The sequence below is a fragment of the Macrosteles quadrilineatus genome, unplaced genomic scaffold (genome assembly GCF_028750875.1).
Source record: "Macrosteles quadrilineatus isolate MER2022 unplaced genomic scaffold, UCM_ALF_1.0 Scaffold_2__2_contigs__length_208266976, whole genome shotgun sequence".
Lineage (NCBI taxonomy): Eukaryota > Metazoa > Arthropoda > Insecta > Hemiptera > Cicadellidae > Macrosteles > Macrosteles quadrilineatus.
In genome coordinates this window covers 679442-695487 of record NW_026542595.1, presented here as the reverse complement: position 1 = coordinate 695487, position 16046 = coordinate 679442, and the positions used below count along the sequence as shown (strand labels likewise).

The following is a 16046-nucleotide window of genomic DNA, read 5'->3' as shown; positions in this document are numbered from 1 at the left end:
GAAGAAGAACACTGCTTGCGTCCGAGAACTCCTTCAAACCTCGTGAAGCAACACGGCTACAGTATCTACATTGCCTATTAGCGCCGCGCAGTGCACTTTTAAATCTCCATCTTTTCTATAGTCGTTTTAAATGCATCACACTTGTTTGTTTTGTACAGTACTCTATAACATATAGCCTAAGTTAAACGCTCAAATTGGATTGTAAAATAATGTGATAGACACTTTTTTTAATCAACAAAAAATCCAAATAAACGTAAATTATAGAATATAGTAGTTTTAGTGATCCGTGCTTAGAACATCGTTGTGTTTGGTTCCCACCGACGCGACGTCTAACATTTCAGTTGGGTTTTAAAGTTTAAAGGCCCGGCCCGTCACGTGATGCTAGCATGTCGGCAACCGCAGCGCCTGTTGTTATTCAGATTGCCAGAGTTTGGTCCAACTTTGGCGCTAATGGACAACTGATGACGTTTGTGTAATAATGAACCGTCAGTGCCTGTGGGTGAAGGAGGGGGGGGGGATAACGAGACCCAAACGTCAGCGTCCAGGACGGAGAAAACACGGGAAATATTGTACAAGTGAGGTTTTGGACACGGTTAGACCACTGATGGACTTGTCAGCTGCTTTGAAAACTGAGGGTTGGAATTGTAGCCTATATTGAATAACTGATTGTAATCTTGAAAGAGCTTAATATTATGTATTTGCGTTTTACTTGCTTGGTTAAAGAAATAATGAGAATATATAGCAACAATAAAAATAAAAACCTTAGTTCTGTAAAGGGTTTATCTACAAAAAAAAATATTGAGAAAACATTTTCGTTCTTATAGTATTTGTTAAAATTTAAAAACCGAACACACATTCCATAATTTGTTGTTAAGTATTCATTTAGTTTCTGGTATTGTATGAAGTTGAAAACAACAATAATATGATGACTTAAAGGTAGTTCAGCTAGTCAAAGGTCACACAAGCAGATTAAACAAGAACATCATATGCATGGGAAAAATATATTCATACAATACTACTTTTTTTTAAATGTTTATCTGACTAGGCCTATATTTTGACAATTTTAAAGATTCCATTGAGTGATATGAATAAAATATTCGTATACAATATATTTAAAACATAATCCAATCTTGCAAGAAGTACTGCACAGCAATCAACCGTACCGTTCTTAGACAGACAGACAGTACGTCGGGCGGGTGCTTTGAAGCCGGCAACCAATCAAAGAGAGTAAACGCACGAAACAAAAGACCAAAGTCTGCGACATGTCGAATGTCGGGGAGCCCGAGATAAAAGATATGCGAGGGACTAATCACAAGTGAGTTTAAGCAGACGTTTCCGTCAGGGAGAAGGGGTAGGTTTGGGGAGAGATAGTCTTATCTGTCGAACGCTTTGTTTGTGAGGGTTCGGGCAGAAAACATAGAAATGCCTCCGTCGCTGTCGAGTGTTTTAAATAGGCATTGTTTTGGCAAACTTGTAGATAAGAATTTGCTTGAGCAAAACTTGAGATAGTTGGCGTTTGAGCGTTAGAATGGAAGACCTAAAAGTTGACGCTTCTAAATTTGATAAAAATGGCTAATTGTGTTTGTGCGTCGTGTGAAAATATATGTTGAGTTTTCAATATATCGATTCTAAAACACTATGCTGTGCCCTAGGAGTGTTTATCTGCGAAATTAAGATGGTAAAAGGATAGAAACTTCTGTAATTATTACTATCCTAAAATATTGCTGTGTTAATAGACTTATAATAACCTTCTCAAACATAGTACATGAAACCAAATATATATTCAATTTAAATTTTCCTATATTATTTTCCTTCGCTTTACAAATCCTGTCTCCAATGAATCCACGGAACTAATAGGAAAACAAGTCATAATGTATCTTCTATGTTGCATCTATTAATTTGAAAGAGTAAATAAAAAATCTATGTTAGAAACTTAGTTCACGTTCTTTCTAAATAGTCATTATTAAACTTAAATTGTTAACGGAGTTCGTGTGTTTCCCATTCCTTAAATAATCATTGTATCCCTTTTAACAAAGCTTTATTAAAACTTATGACCTCTAACTCTTTCTTTTTTTACAGATTCTTATTCTATTGGTGGTAAACCTATATCTTTACAATCATAAGCTGGAGCCATACATTTTTCTCCGAGTTTCTGTAATTCTAAGAAGTCTGAATAAAGATTCTTTGTCTACAACAAAGTTGTGTAATTAAACAGAACATTTCTTTTGGGAGTCCAACAGAAGAGAAAACGAACAAAAACAATCGAGAATCTTCAGGTTGACCGGGTGTCGGGGAGAATTAGAGGTTAAAATTATTCAAGAAAAATAAACGCCAGGAAAGCAATCTCGGTGAAAGAAAGCGCGGGAAATTACGTCGGTGGAGCAACAGCTGATGATACACTCGGAAATGGCGGGAATTCTTTCCCTTTGAAGCGCCCCTACTGTTTGCCGTCTTTTTTCATTGCCCCTCTTTTTTAAATGACTCGTTGGCTTTTGATTGTTGAACAAGAAAAACGCAAATAAACAGATTACGGCCTTTGTTCCTGATAAGTATGTCAACGCTATCGTGTCTTTAGACCTTTTATTTGGAGTGTTTTTGCAAATTGCCCTTCATCTTTATGAAGTGCTGCTGCCCCAATGATCCTGTGAAACTCTTTGGGGACTCTTCAGTGGGCTTTAACTCCTTCTAACGGGTTTTATTTAGCGTTTTTTATTTTATTAATTAAATTAATTGATAAACTTCTAATGTTACTAATGTAAATGTTTAACTTTTTCATTAATAATAATTTTTTTACGCTTAGTTCTGCTAGGCGCATTATTTTTTACCATCCTTTTCCATGTCCCATATTGGTGTTAACGTTTTGATATTTTTCAATGGCGAGTACAAACTCAACTTATCATATGTGTTTCTGAGAAAATGTTAGGTAATGTGGAGCTAGAGCAGGCTTTTTACACATGTTCAAGTATCGTCCATGAGTTATGACTTATGATTTTGTGGTGTAGGCTTATGTGTGTAAAATAAGTGAAACCCCCTTTGCGAATTGCGATAACCAATGGAATATTACAAATCCTTTGGAGACCACCAAGAAAAAATACTTTCACAACTAACTAAACTACTTACTCCTTCGTAATTTGTGTTCAAGATACACTTTGATAGTCTTCATTTCACATATCTTCCCAGACATGTATTTCAATCAACGTTTCTAAGCGTGGTTTACCTAAAATTTCCTACCAGGCTTTAATCAAGTTGTTACTTAAGAGGTTTGAGCCTTTCACGTATAATCTACAACGATCCTGCGGGATAACCTTATAACACTAACGCGCGTGTGGTGCCGGTTATCAGGATCAGGCTGCTGAAGGGATGTTGTAAATTGGCTTAACCTTTACGCAACTTGTGGGGGGGGGGGGCGCAACGTAAAGCAATAAGGTGGTGAAGGTAGTATTTTGACGGGACTATAAGTGGGTAAAGCGTACAGAGTGAGAGAGACAGCGAGTACAGACTATATGGAGAGAAAGAGAGAGAGATAGGACTTAATGGAGGCTAATAGGTGGTACGCGAAAAGCGCTCGCGATTATAGAAATAGCGGAGTATAGGAATTAGCAAGATATTAGCTAGTCCCGGATGACCTCTCTTTCCTTTCCCTTTCCCCTCTTCCTGTCATCCCCAACGGGAGGGGAAAGGGGGATGATAAGATAAGGAAACGACGTTATGGCATTCCGCTTTAATTACAGTAATGGCAGAGTAAATGTTAATAGCGACTCTGAAGGATACCAATTTATAGAGAAAGCATCGCATTCAAACACTTTGGGCACTTTAAGATTCCATCGTAATTTACAACTCTTGAAAAGATTTCGACAACTTCAATTGGATCCTTAAATGGATTTCGGATTAGCGTTTGATAAGGCCGTCGTTATTTAGAAAGGTTTAGAGAATGGGTTCGATGTTTAAACAGTGAATGGAACGAGGAAGTCACATTTTAGCTTGTCTTGTTAATTTAGACTTTAGATTGTATTTTACTTGAGTTAGTTGTGGCTAAAATATTGGAAATAATGTATTAAAATAAGCATTAAAAGGTTTTCAGTATAACATATGAAAACCCTTCTTTATTGAGGCGAACTTAGGTCCTCATGGTCGTTTTATATAACTTAATATTTAATACACAACTTATATTATGATTTGTGGAACCTTAGATTCGCCAATTTTATGTGCAAATGCTCAAGAAAATTCATTGGGGGTTGCTCTACCCTCAGAAATTAATATTATAGTTCGTAATGGATGTCAAGTTACAGAATCGGATATTTCGAAATAGTATTACTGTAACTCCTACATACTCAAATTATAATAATTTGTGGTAGGTGAAATAAACAGTTGTTAAAAAGATATTGCGTCTTCAATATACTTTGTTTTCCTTGACTGTGTTGTAAAAGAAAATAAGTAACAGAGGATTTTGGTAAGATGCATTTGAGGAAACAGTGATCCTCTTTGAATAACCAATTATTGAAGTACAATACAATTTAAATGATGTAGTATATTTTTGGCGATAAAGTGATTTTAGATAGTGTTGTCAACAGAATTATTTCCCTGAGACGTATATTTTGCATGGTTTATTAAAAAACTACCTGCAAAAATTTTAACTTAAATATTGCTACTAGATTAAAAAAATACTCATAAATGTAGTCAACTATTTAAACGACTCTGGCACAAAATAACATCGCTTCTTTATACCTCGGATTGTACTATCGATCTGGTCTCCCAATTATAAAATAAAAGTTCGCCTCAAACTTTATATTGTTTTCCGAAAGGACCAATAAAAACAAATTGAATGCAAAACTTCCTCCCGATATGGTAGCAATCCGTCTCGCCGCTAGCGATGGTGGCGCTAGGACCGCGAGGTGGAAGGAGTTGGAACTACCGGCAACTACTGTCACCTACAGCTTCTAATCATGTCTCCCTCGGACGTTAATACGGAACAGATACGTGGACAAAATAGAATCGTCAAGGGAGGAGAAAAGGGACTGGAGACACCTTGGCGACAATGTGTTGAGGGTAGAAACAATGGGGATATAGGCATTATATTAGATTATATATTAGACTGTTGTTATAAAATTAGGTTAATATTCTCTTCTTGTTGATCGTGATAGAGTCAATTTTATATATTTAAATCAGATTTGGAATCATTGCTCAATTCATATTGCATACATGACATTCGATCTGCTCAACAGAACAATTAGAAAAATAGTTTTCATAAGAAAGTGTAAAAATTTGTATGCAGATTTACCATAGTTGACAAATATTATTTTATTCGTAATATTTCTTAGGCTAGAGATATTAGAATATTACTTTGAATACTGCACTGACAAGAGGTATGATATGGGATTAAGGTAAAATTTAAGAGAGTCATTGATGTTTGGTCCTAACTAAAACAAGGGTTATATGTATTAGCAAACTGTTTGGACACTATACTATTTCCGAACCGAATTTCTTTCAAATATAACTTTTAGTAGACATGGAAATGGATTGCTGATTATATTTTTTTAGATAGCCCAATGAGCACAGTATACATGTTTTTCCGAAAATCAGTTTTATAATCTCATGATTTGAATTGCTCCACCCCCTCTCCACTCCCCTAAACCCCCTCATTTGGCTGAGAATGATTGTGAAACATAATTTGTTAAATTATAAAGGTTATAGATGTAAATCTTAAATTGGAATGTATTTTATAATACTACAGTAAGCAGTGGAAAAATATTTCGCTTTATTTTATGTAGATAAACCAAACTATTTTTAGAGAACTTCCTGATCAGCATCGTACGTGTTATTAAATTTACGGAAAGTAAATAAAAGATACGTCTTATAACACTTAAAACATATATTTACTATTATACTGTTACTCACAAGACAGTAAATATACAAAAAAGTCATTCGCCTATTGGGTCTGATGATGATTGGAGTGTCCAATCGAAATCGATCACCACATACCATCTTTTTTGTATCGTTGCAGTACTTAAAAAATTAAGATAGGTATTACATTTTTTAATTATAATTTAACGAGTCGTTAGCCTTAATATGCAAAAAATTTCCTAACAGCTCTGCCACTGAATATAAGAGAAGCTGAAGCAGAGTTGACTTGCTGGAAGGGTTACACGACAAGATAGTGTGGGATCCCCTCATCCCTAGTGTGTGGCTCTAGATATATTTGAGCTCGGTTTCGTTTTGTGTGCTCCCTGTACTTCAAAGGGCTTAAACACATAAATGTCTGCTGGGAGCCATATTTCTGGCATCGTCGCTTCATTTCCTCTCTGATGATATTTAGTTAATAAGTCTTGATCGAGCTTCCGTTTGATGTACTCTGTATTGGTGGAAATCGTGGTGGAGTCTATGAATGTATTTGAAAATATTGAATTGTAAATAGTTTATTTGTAAGTAAGTATAATTTTTATTTGGTAATGTATATACATTTCACAAATGTTGAAACTAACAATTTCAAGAAACGATATTTAAGATACCTCCTGGACTATTTAAATGTTCATTATTTGGAGCATAATTTTGACAGGGAATCTTAAAGATTTATATCTAATAATTTTTAGTTGTATGCCTCGACCAATGTGAAATTCTAAAATGGCTCGTAACAATATTATTTTTACACAAAACAAGCAGCCAGTAAGTGACTTCAACATCCGTGATATATTTAAACTAATTAAACATTTTCTAGTGCTATGACTTAAGTTGAAAATTACCTATTTTTTACGTGATAATCATTAACTTATCACTAACTTGTAATGTTTCAAACAAACCTTGAACATAACTTTGTAATTAGTTTTTTACTATGCAAGCATAAGATCTAACACAAGTCATTTTCTTCTTTACATTTTAAACAAATACCATTAAAATATTTTATTTGAATTAAGTAAAACCCCAATAAAACATACTATGACAACACAAAATATTACTAAGTAATTTTCTTCTTTACATTGTATACAAATAACGTTACAATATTTTTCTCGAATTCTCTAAAACATCACCAACTGTAACGTTAATCCCATTTTCGTATGCAAATAAACAAAATTGTATTGTGACCATCTGTTTTGATGTAAACAATAAATGTACGTCTAAACTTGAAAATGGATGAAGGGCTTTCGCGGGATATCATCCTAAACTGCAAAAGCCACATCTAGAGGATAAGAGCTTTAAGTTGATACCCATTATGCTTTTAATAGTATATTTCGTACCTAGGGCCGAAAACAATTTCGGTTCGAGGTACGAATGCTATTTTTCACCACACTGTACCCTATTACCACTATTCACCACAATAATAATGCACCCGGATAGTCAACACAACTACAACTTTAAGGGTTATGTGAAGAAATAATTTGAGGAATCAGCAAAAATAACGATAAATAGTTGCTAGGCAGCGGTGACAATAAAACAATTCTATTGCAATACTATGGATACTGATTATGTGTTTAATATGCATTCATGTTTTAAGAAAGTAACCGGGCAGCTGATTTTGTAGCCCTAGGGATGTAAAAACTTGCTCGGTCTCCAAATGACGATGACAGCTGGCATGGCCAGCAAAACGTAACTTTCTGCCACCAATGTATGTAAAACAGCTAAAAACATCATTGTGTGGTGAAAAATAAATATTTTGGGGTCGATTTGCTGAATATAACAATCCAACAAATTCTTTAGACAGCTTTATCTTTTCGTTTGATGACCATATTGGATCGGGATTAAATGGGGGGGGGGGGTATAATATGGTAAAGATAAACATATTTTTTCCATTTAGGGGCGGGGGTATAATATGGTAAAGATAAACATGATTTTTTTAATTTAAATTATAAATCATTCTGTATTTAAGGAAAATATATTTTAATACATTAAAGTGTTTTTGTACGCCAGATGTTTATAAATAATACCCCCGCCGCAGCAAACCTGCCGTCTAAGCGAATTTCCATTTGGCCGAATTGATTTTCAATTGATCTATTTAAATAACGTTATTAGGTTTAACGAGTACCTAGGTTTGCTGCTACAAGGAAACTAATAAAGTAGTGTGTTTATAGTAAAATATTGATAGCTTACTATAAAATAAATAAATTTGCCAAGTTTGATCAAAATATATCCATAAACAAGCAAACTACAACATTTTACAATATTCTCCATAAGAATAACATGGGAATTTTAAATTTCCCATTTTTTTAGTTTTCTCCGTAACCAATAACCGTACAAAAACACTTTGATATACTGAATTGTTTGTCTTTTTAAGCTCTTTAAGAAGGTTTAGAGAAAAATTGGGAAATTTTGTGTTTTGAGGGTAAAAAGTGAGAAAAACCAATTTTTACCCCATAAAACCCCCCATAAAACCCTGTTCCCATGGTCCGATCATGCTGGATCGCGAACTCATTCAAGTTTATCCCGCCTTACACCTTCAAACCAAATTTCATCAAAATCGGATAAAAATTACTCAAGTTATCGTGTTCACGGACACATATATATATATAAATCTATATATATATATATACTTATATATATATATATATATATATATATATACATATATAAAAATTTGAACGAATGGTGTTTTTGGCCTCTGGGGACATTAAAATGAAAAAGTAAATCGGTCCCGGGCCTAAGTCTTACCATGAGACCTACGGTAATAGCTACTTCCCTATAGGGAAATTCGCTAAAATTGATAAACACTATTAAAACTCTTTTATTATTCGTATGAAGTATTGGTAAACTTTTGTAGTTACTTTGTTCATCAAATATATGCTAATAAGATTCTGTAAATATATCTATTTTATACCAAGGTGTTAACATTTTCTAAAAAAATCACACTTGACACTATGACACTCTATGTTGCAGAAAACCTAAGTAATCATTAAAACTACTTTTATTTAAAAGAGAATAAATGTGACATGTTGAAGAAAATATTTGAGTGAAAATCCAATCAGTAAAATGTATAATAGTCAGAGGTTTGCTGCAACGAGTGTATTTATTTTTTTTTCTTTAGCTGAGCCTTTGTATATGTATATTTAATATTAGTATCTTCTCTGAGTTTTATACACACATATATAAAATATAAGAATAATATATTTAAGATGACTGTTGAATTTCATGATAAGCCCAATACAGGATGATTAATTGATCTTTTTTGTTCCAGTATTACCCACGCAGTGTTACGCAAAATATCGAAAAAGACGACCTTTGTCCTCAACCGCAAGGTAAGTTACCAACAATCAAATGTAGTCACTCTTTGGTACAAATATCTTGTACATTAAAATTATATCCATACAATCTTATAAGTTTGCTTGAGGTATTAAAAATGGCAAACATAGATTGGTCAGTTTTAATGTCTTTTTTTATACGTTCTGTATCAAGAAAATCACCAAAAACAATAAAATATGCATGTCCTGGTCACTAGACTCTTTTCATCAGTTTCTATTATACATAAATATATTACGAAAAACCTTAACTTCGTTTATTTAATCTTTGTTTGTACTTTTTATCAAGGTCTGCCCCACCGTCGTTATTATAGTTACTCTTTATGACAGTAATTAAAAAATCTGCACAACAATAATAATAGTATTATTCCTATAATGTTTCCTAATGTTTGTTTTGTTTTTAAAAATAGTCCATTAATATTTCATGAAATATGTTAGCTACGGCAATATAGTTTACATTCGGTTTTACATTTAGTCTCGTAAATTAATTACCTTAAGATCTATTATTGCCCTTCCCTAAGACCCAAACCTCATTCCAACCTTGTTCCACCTTTCACTAGACAATAATCAGCGATAAGACAATCAAGTCCCGCTAAAGACATAGAGGCAAATCTTCTCCGTCAGACGTCACTAATCACGTTAATGCGTCTCCTATTAACATTAACAGAAGGAATTGATTGAATGGGTCACAATTGTCGGTGAATGGACGCTGATGAGTGAGATATCGAATCATCGCGGCTGTTTGGTCGAGCCCCGGGCACGGGGAGGACTACCCGCCAAATACAGTCTCGTTCCCACCAAATATTTGGCCGCCTGGGGGATCCTCCTCGTCTTTCGCCGTCTCGCTTCTCTCTGTGATGTTAAACTGGCGTGTAACGTGATTTTGGGGATCTGTTTACTTTTAGCTGGAGCGGCTATAGCTAGCTTCGTAAACGTCTTTTTTAGAGAGAAGAAATGTTTTAAGTAATTAAAAACGTAGTAAACTTGAGGTATCATTTGCATAATCATTTCTTTAAAGTCGGGCTTTACGTAGAACAATCTGTATGTTCATACTTTGAAAGTGGAACCAACCGTCTGGGATCAGAGAGATTTTATTAAATGGTCATGGCTTAAGAAACTGCTTATCTTACAATTATAGCAAACTGCAAAATGCATCAATCTCATCTCACGCTTATTTTCGATGTACACTTTTTTGTCAAGATGGGGATCCATGTCAAGCAGGGTTATTGGCATGAAAAGTTATTCGTTTTAAACCTATTTGAGGCTCTTAATCAAATAATCTCTACAAACGACATACGCCTGTTTTTACTCAGTCACATACAGATTTATTTTATTAAGTAAATGGTCATACAGCTTAATGGGACTCAAAATTGCCTCGACCCAATGACGCAATTGATGTTACCCGTCCTAATATGCAGTATTAGTGAGGTAGACTCGTAAGCATGATTCAGCGAAAATATACATTTGACAATTTTAAATACTACTGACCTATATAGCTGTAGACACCCCAACTACATGGACAAGCTGTCACCATTCTTATATTTAAAAAAGATGTAGCTGATTGAGTTAGTCACAGAATGTGCTAGTGTATAAAATTCTATTTTAACCCTAATTTTTTGTTGCTGGCCAGGTTGATGGGTCATAACAGTTGCTATAGCTCACCATAAGACATTCATTTAGATTGACTTTTTAAGAGATTTCGTGTATTCTACAGAGTTTAGTAGCAAACTGTCGACGGCTCACATCAACTACGATGACTTCGGTATAAAATCTGCCGACAAATTTAACATGTAGATGGCCTGCACTCAATGCAGAATTTATTACTGATTACAAAATGAAGTTTGATCCCAAATCGTGTTGGAGATTCCCAACATTTAAGAAAATTTACTTAAACTAACAAACTATAAACACTTAAATATTTATCTTCATTAACTATATTTAATATAAACCCTCAAATCCATATAGATAAGCAACTAAGTGGTCGCGTCCTAAATGTTTACCAGCGCTGCATTCAAGTCGTATCGGTGTAGAACAACGGCATGCTCAAGCCTCAAGTATGGAATCTTACCATCTGCCATAATGGAGGGTACATTCCGTTGAGCGGGTAAGACAATTCCCCCTCCCAAAACTGAAACTTGGACTGGCCATGCGGGCAGCCCTTATTTACTCGCCATTTTGGATGTTGCAGTAACGATTGTTTCAAGTTGACATAGCCGTTGACCCCCCGGTGAGTGCAATTATTCCACTAATGGTTTCTGCCTCACGCCCTCGCTGACTTGTCTTGTTACCGTACGTCTTTCAATTTTTATGTCTTTATAAGATGGGTGTTAAATATTGGAGATGTACTTGAACATGGATAAGTTGTTTGTGTTAAAGTAAACGGAATGTTGAAATATTATGGTTTTAACATTTTGATCAATATTTGTTCTCTATTAAGTTATTGATTTTTTAAATTATTTTTCATACTATTTTTTCAAATTTTTTAATTACTCGAACCATTTCAGGTTTTTTTGGTCTTCTTTACATGTAAAATTTAAAACTATAAAAATCAATTAAATTAACTATAAAACCACATATTGAATAATGGATTATTGAAATTAACCCAAAAAAGTGAGAAATGTGTTATCACAGTAGAATTTGTATTTATGAAATGTAATATATCCTGAAACAGTTTCAATCCAATGCAATCTAGTCAAAAAAAATAATGTATTCTTTAGGTAAAACAATGACAATAATCATCTATAATAATTTATTTTGAATAGGCGTGTAAGTAAAATTTAGCAGCACCATAAAGTAAAGGATGTGATGAAAATTTGGGCCATGATTCATGTCTTTTGATTTTGACAAATGAAGGTTAGTAAAACTCTATTTTACTTTATAAACACGTTACGCTTTAAACACAGCACAGATTAGTTAAGTCCTTTAATTTAATCATATGCTATTACTCGTGGCTTGAATTATTTCTTATACGAACACCAACTTGTAAAAGTATTCTTCAGAGTTATAAATAATATTCTTTCCCACTGTGTAATATTTTTATTACAATCAAAACCGTTATACATCATTAACAGTCAATACAAAATCAAACGGTTCACTTGCCGCTCCAAGCCAGGGGTTTACTTATTAAACAACAATCGCCCAACAATAGTCTGGTCTGTAAACACGTCAAGCTGCACAACAACAGCTGTCGAACAACAGTCTGCTGACTGACTAATCGCAACAAGAGTCCAACAATACAGGTAATTAATGCGAACTGGCCACCTTGTACAAGTTGGCCTCTAAATTGTTGGCCTCTAAATTGGTACAAAGGCCGCCAATAGAGCCCGGTTATTACAGAGTAACTTATTTATGAGCAAACTACAGCGCGGGATTTGGTCTGCAATAATGTATCGGTTTGTCTAAGAGGGTGGCCTTAGTGGCTTAGAGAGATATAAATATAAACATCCCTCTGTAAGGGTGGCTTACGAGCGCTTTAGACGTCTTTGCCGCGACACCTAGGGTGTCTTGAGGTAAATACTACCTTCAGGGAGGTTCGTAAGTCAAGTTAAGGGTGGTTTTGCATTTTGTAGAGTAGTATGATATTATAATTAGCATATTGAAATAATATTTTGCCTATCAAACACTTTTAAATATTTTAAATATTCTAATTTCTCAGGATTGTATTCAATATTTTGGAATGTGAAGTTATGTTTGAACTATAACACATCATCTGACACACAGTTTTAAGCGACTTTGTTAAAGTATATAAAACTAAAAATAAAACATCTTTAAAAAAGTGTAATGTATATTTATACTTGATGACAGCATTCTTTGACTTGCATGTTACAAGCATACGAAATGTTACATACGTATAAAACATTTCAGAAACATTTACAAACATTGACAAGTTATTTTAATACGTAGAATCCAAAAAATCTAAATGTTATATAACAAGCATGACTGATTGAATGGACTTATAATTTTTTTTAATACGCTAAAAAGTTGAACTGTAACGAGAAACTAAATTAACTCAATGCAATGTATAGCTATGCAAGCTATAGTGAGAGGTACCTGGCGGACTTAGTACTGTACCACGCCACCACGGGTCTAATTGTAGGACTAAATAAACGTATATTGAGGAATATAAAGCAATTACAGATCATATTAGAGTGATTTCCAAATCACACAAGAGCGAGCGGGATGCACGCGCCACACAACAGGTGGGTGAAAGAGAGAGCAACCCTTTTTAAATATTTCACGACCCGGGAAATGCGATCATCGCCATTTTATTATGCTTTTGTAATATTCACGCCACGTCGACTCGTATAACCCTCCTTTTCCTCCTCATCTCACATCGGTCGTGCGTTTACAAGAGGCCCAAGCAGCCATATAATAATTTAGGCAGTTTATACGTTGTTTGTATATTTATGGTAAAACTCCTTTATGCCGTTTTTAACAGGTGATGTGGCCAGTAAAATAGTTGAGTCCAACTGATTTGGTCCCATTTTAAAAAGGAAAACACTTTCATCATCAGTCATGCTTTCCACGGTTTTTTTGTTTAAAACCTTTTAAATTTGAGCTGTATCATGGTACAGATTATACGTAATAATAATATGTAAAAAAAACGTCTTTAAGCTACATGTTGTTTACAAATAGTTGAAAAGTTGTCCTGTAAAAATAAGAACAATTTTCAACATTTCAAACAGGAGGAGAAATTTTAAATTTCACTGGGGTATTATATCTATGAGCCTAGTTAAAATGTTACCAAAGGTTTATATTTTTATTCAATTTTATTCTCTTAAGAAGTACTTACAAGAAACAAATATAGCATAAAACTAAAACAATTGCATCTAAAACCACACAAACAATAAACTAATCGTTAGTATGTAATGCATTTTTTTATTTACTATCAAAACACAAAAAACATTATAATTTTTAAAATTTATAAATCAACTAAACGAAATATCAATCAGGCAAATTTTGTTTCATATTCTCTCGCCTGTAAACTCTCAGTTAATATAATCAGTCCTACAAAATCCTAATTGTTTTCAGAACTCCAGTTAAAGATATTTTTAAAAGAACCTCTCCATCCCTGGTTAACTATTACATCATACTTGGCTTTTACAAAAATACCACTGACTTTGGATCGCATGCACATAGTGAAATATATGACGGATCAAAAGATTCGTCCTAATAAAATCTAGCTTTTCAATATTTGTTAAATGTTGTAAGTAAAACCACAGGTATTGTTTAATTAGTGGATTACTTGTTATTTAGTTCGTTGGTTTTACATGCATTCCTAAAATTACTCAATTCGTATTTCTGGATCAAAGATAGATAACTGGACTCTATGGTAAGCTGTGAAAATCGAAGGGTGGGGGACGGACAAACAACAGTGAGGGAGAAACCGGAAGAGGAACGGCCGAAGTCTGTCTGACTTCCGGTCCACGTTCCGCTGTTCCGTTCCGGCGTTCCAGAGACAATATGGCGAGCAGCGCGTCAAGATGTGCTCCACTGGTGACATTGTTGGAGACATGGGTTTCAGCTTTACTGATCATTCAGAGTTACTCAGCGAGTTTGTGAAGGGTTAGATAACAATACGTATCGGAAATTTGATTTGAGGGTGTTTCATTAGAGGGGAAGAAACTTCAATAAGTGTTTCTTTTTGTTTATTAGAAATTTATAAAGGTAGAGATTTTAATTAAAATTTTAAATACTTTGATTAGTAACTTTAGGAGCGTCATAAAAGGAAGGATTGGGTCATATTGAGGTAAAATTACAGATTAGGTAACCAATATCGGGTGTCGAACTGAAAGTAATTTTTTTTAGTTAACATGCAAAAGTTCAATTTGTGAATTATGATATGGTTGATTTCATATTATCAACACTTTATCCTGCAGCTATTATATCATCTCTACAACTTAAGGTCACTAGAAACATAATTTTCTTATTTCAGTATTAAAAATAGGTCATATTCGTAGATTGAAGATTTAAGTATATTAACCACACTTGAAAATATCGTGAATTATAAGATTAGATTTCTATCTCTAGATTGGGATGAGGAGAGTTTACAAATATATTGCCAATATGTTTGCTATTACTCTCCAACTTGTTCGCGTGTTTTAAAGATTCGTTCAAAATTCAAGGCATTTTATATTTTGTTTAATTAACAATTTTGTACAATTCAATATAAATAACAATGTATAGATATTTATAATGAACCAAGCCCTTACACGTTTTTCTTTCAATAATTTGTCACATTTGAATAATATAACTTTCAAAAGTTTATCTATATTCATACCATATCCCGAAAAAAAAACTATTTCTACTTAACCGATACGTATTTTAACAATCATAGAACACGACGAAGTACATGATTTCGCATTTAATTAAAAATATTCGTTCTCCTGGATGATGTAAATCCCCCAAACATGTTCCCATAAATATACTCTTGAAACCGATATTAAAGCCCAAACGAACGCCTAAATAAGCCAAGGAACATCGAAATTACGCTCACCAGCTTCGGGGATAAAAGCCTATATATTTTATGATTACGAGTATAATGAGAATCGCAAGACGGGGACGGTGCATGCGAAATGAGTAGGATTTGAGTAACCGATATAATCGCCAGTAAATTACATCCCGGACCGGGTCGAACGAAGCTGGAGTTTTGGATGAGAAAAAGGTTCTTATTTAAAGAGCGTTTAAATAAGTTGGGGTAGGGGGGTGAGATCACATCTAGGATAACGTATTTACTTGTTTCACAAACACGTATAGTTCTTTGAAATATTCTAACTGGAAACAATTAATTATTATAATCAATACTGTCCAGCTTGAAAAAGCAAA

General features: G+C 34.0%; 1 protein-coding gene across 1 annotated transcript in view; it reads left to right on the top strand.

The window, feature by feature from the left end:
* The first annotated feature begins 1262 nt into the window (after window positions 1–1262).
* LOC128986622 (uncharacterized) overlaps window positions 1263–16046 on the top strand; it is a 164229-nt gene continuing 149445 nt past the window's right edge. Inside the window, exons 1-3 of the mRNA XM_054407076.1 lie at window positions 1263–1315; window positions 9161–9221; window positions 11252–11325. Of these exons, the coding sequence (XP_054263051.1) occupies window positions 1263–1315; window positions 9161–9221; window positions 11252–11325 (188 nt within the window). The remainder of the gene's footprint in view (window positions 1316–9160; window positions 9222–11251; window positions 11326–16046) is intronic.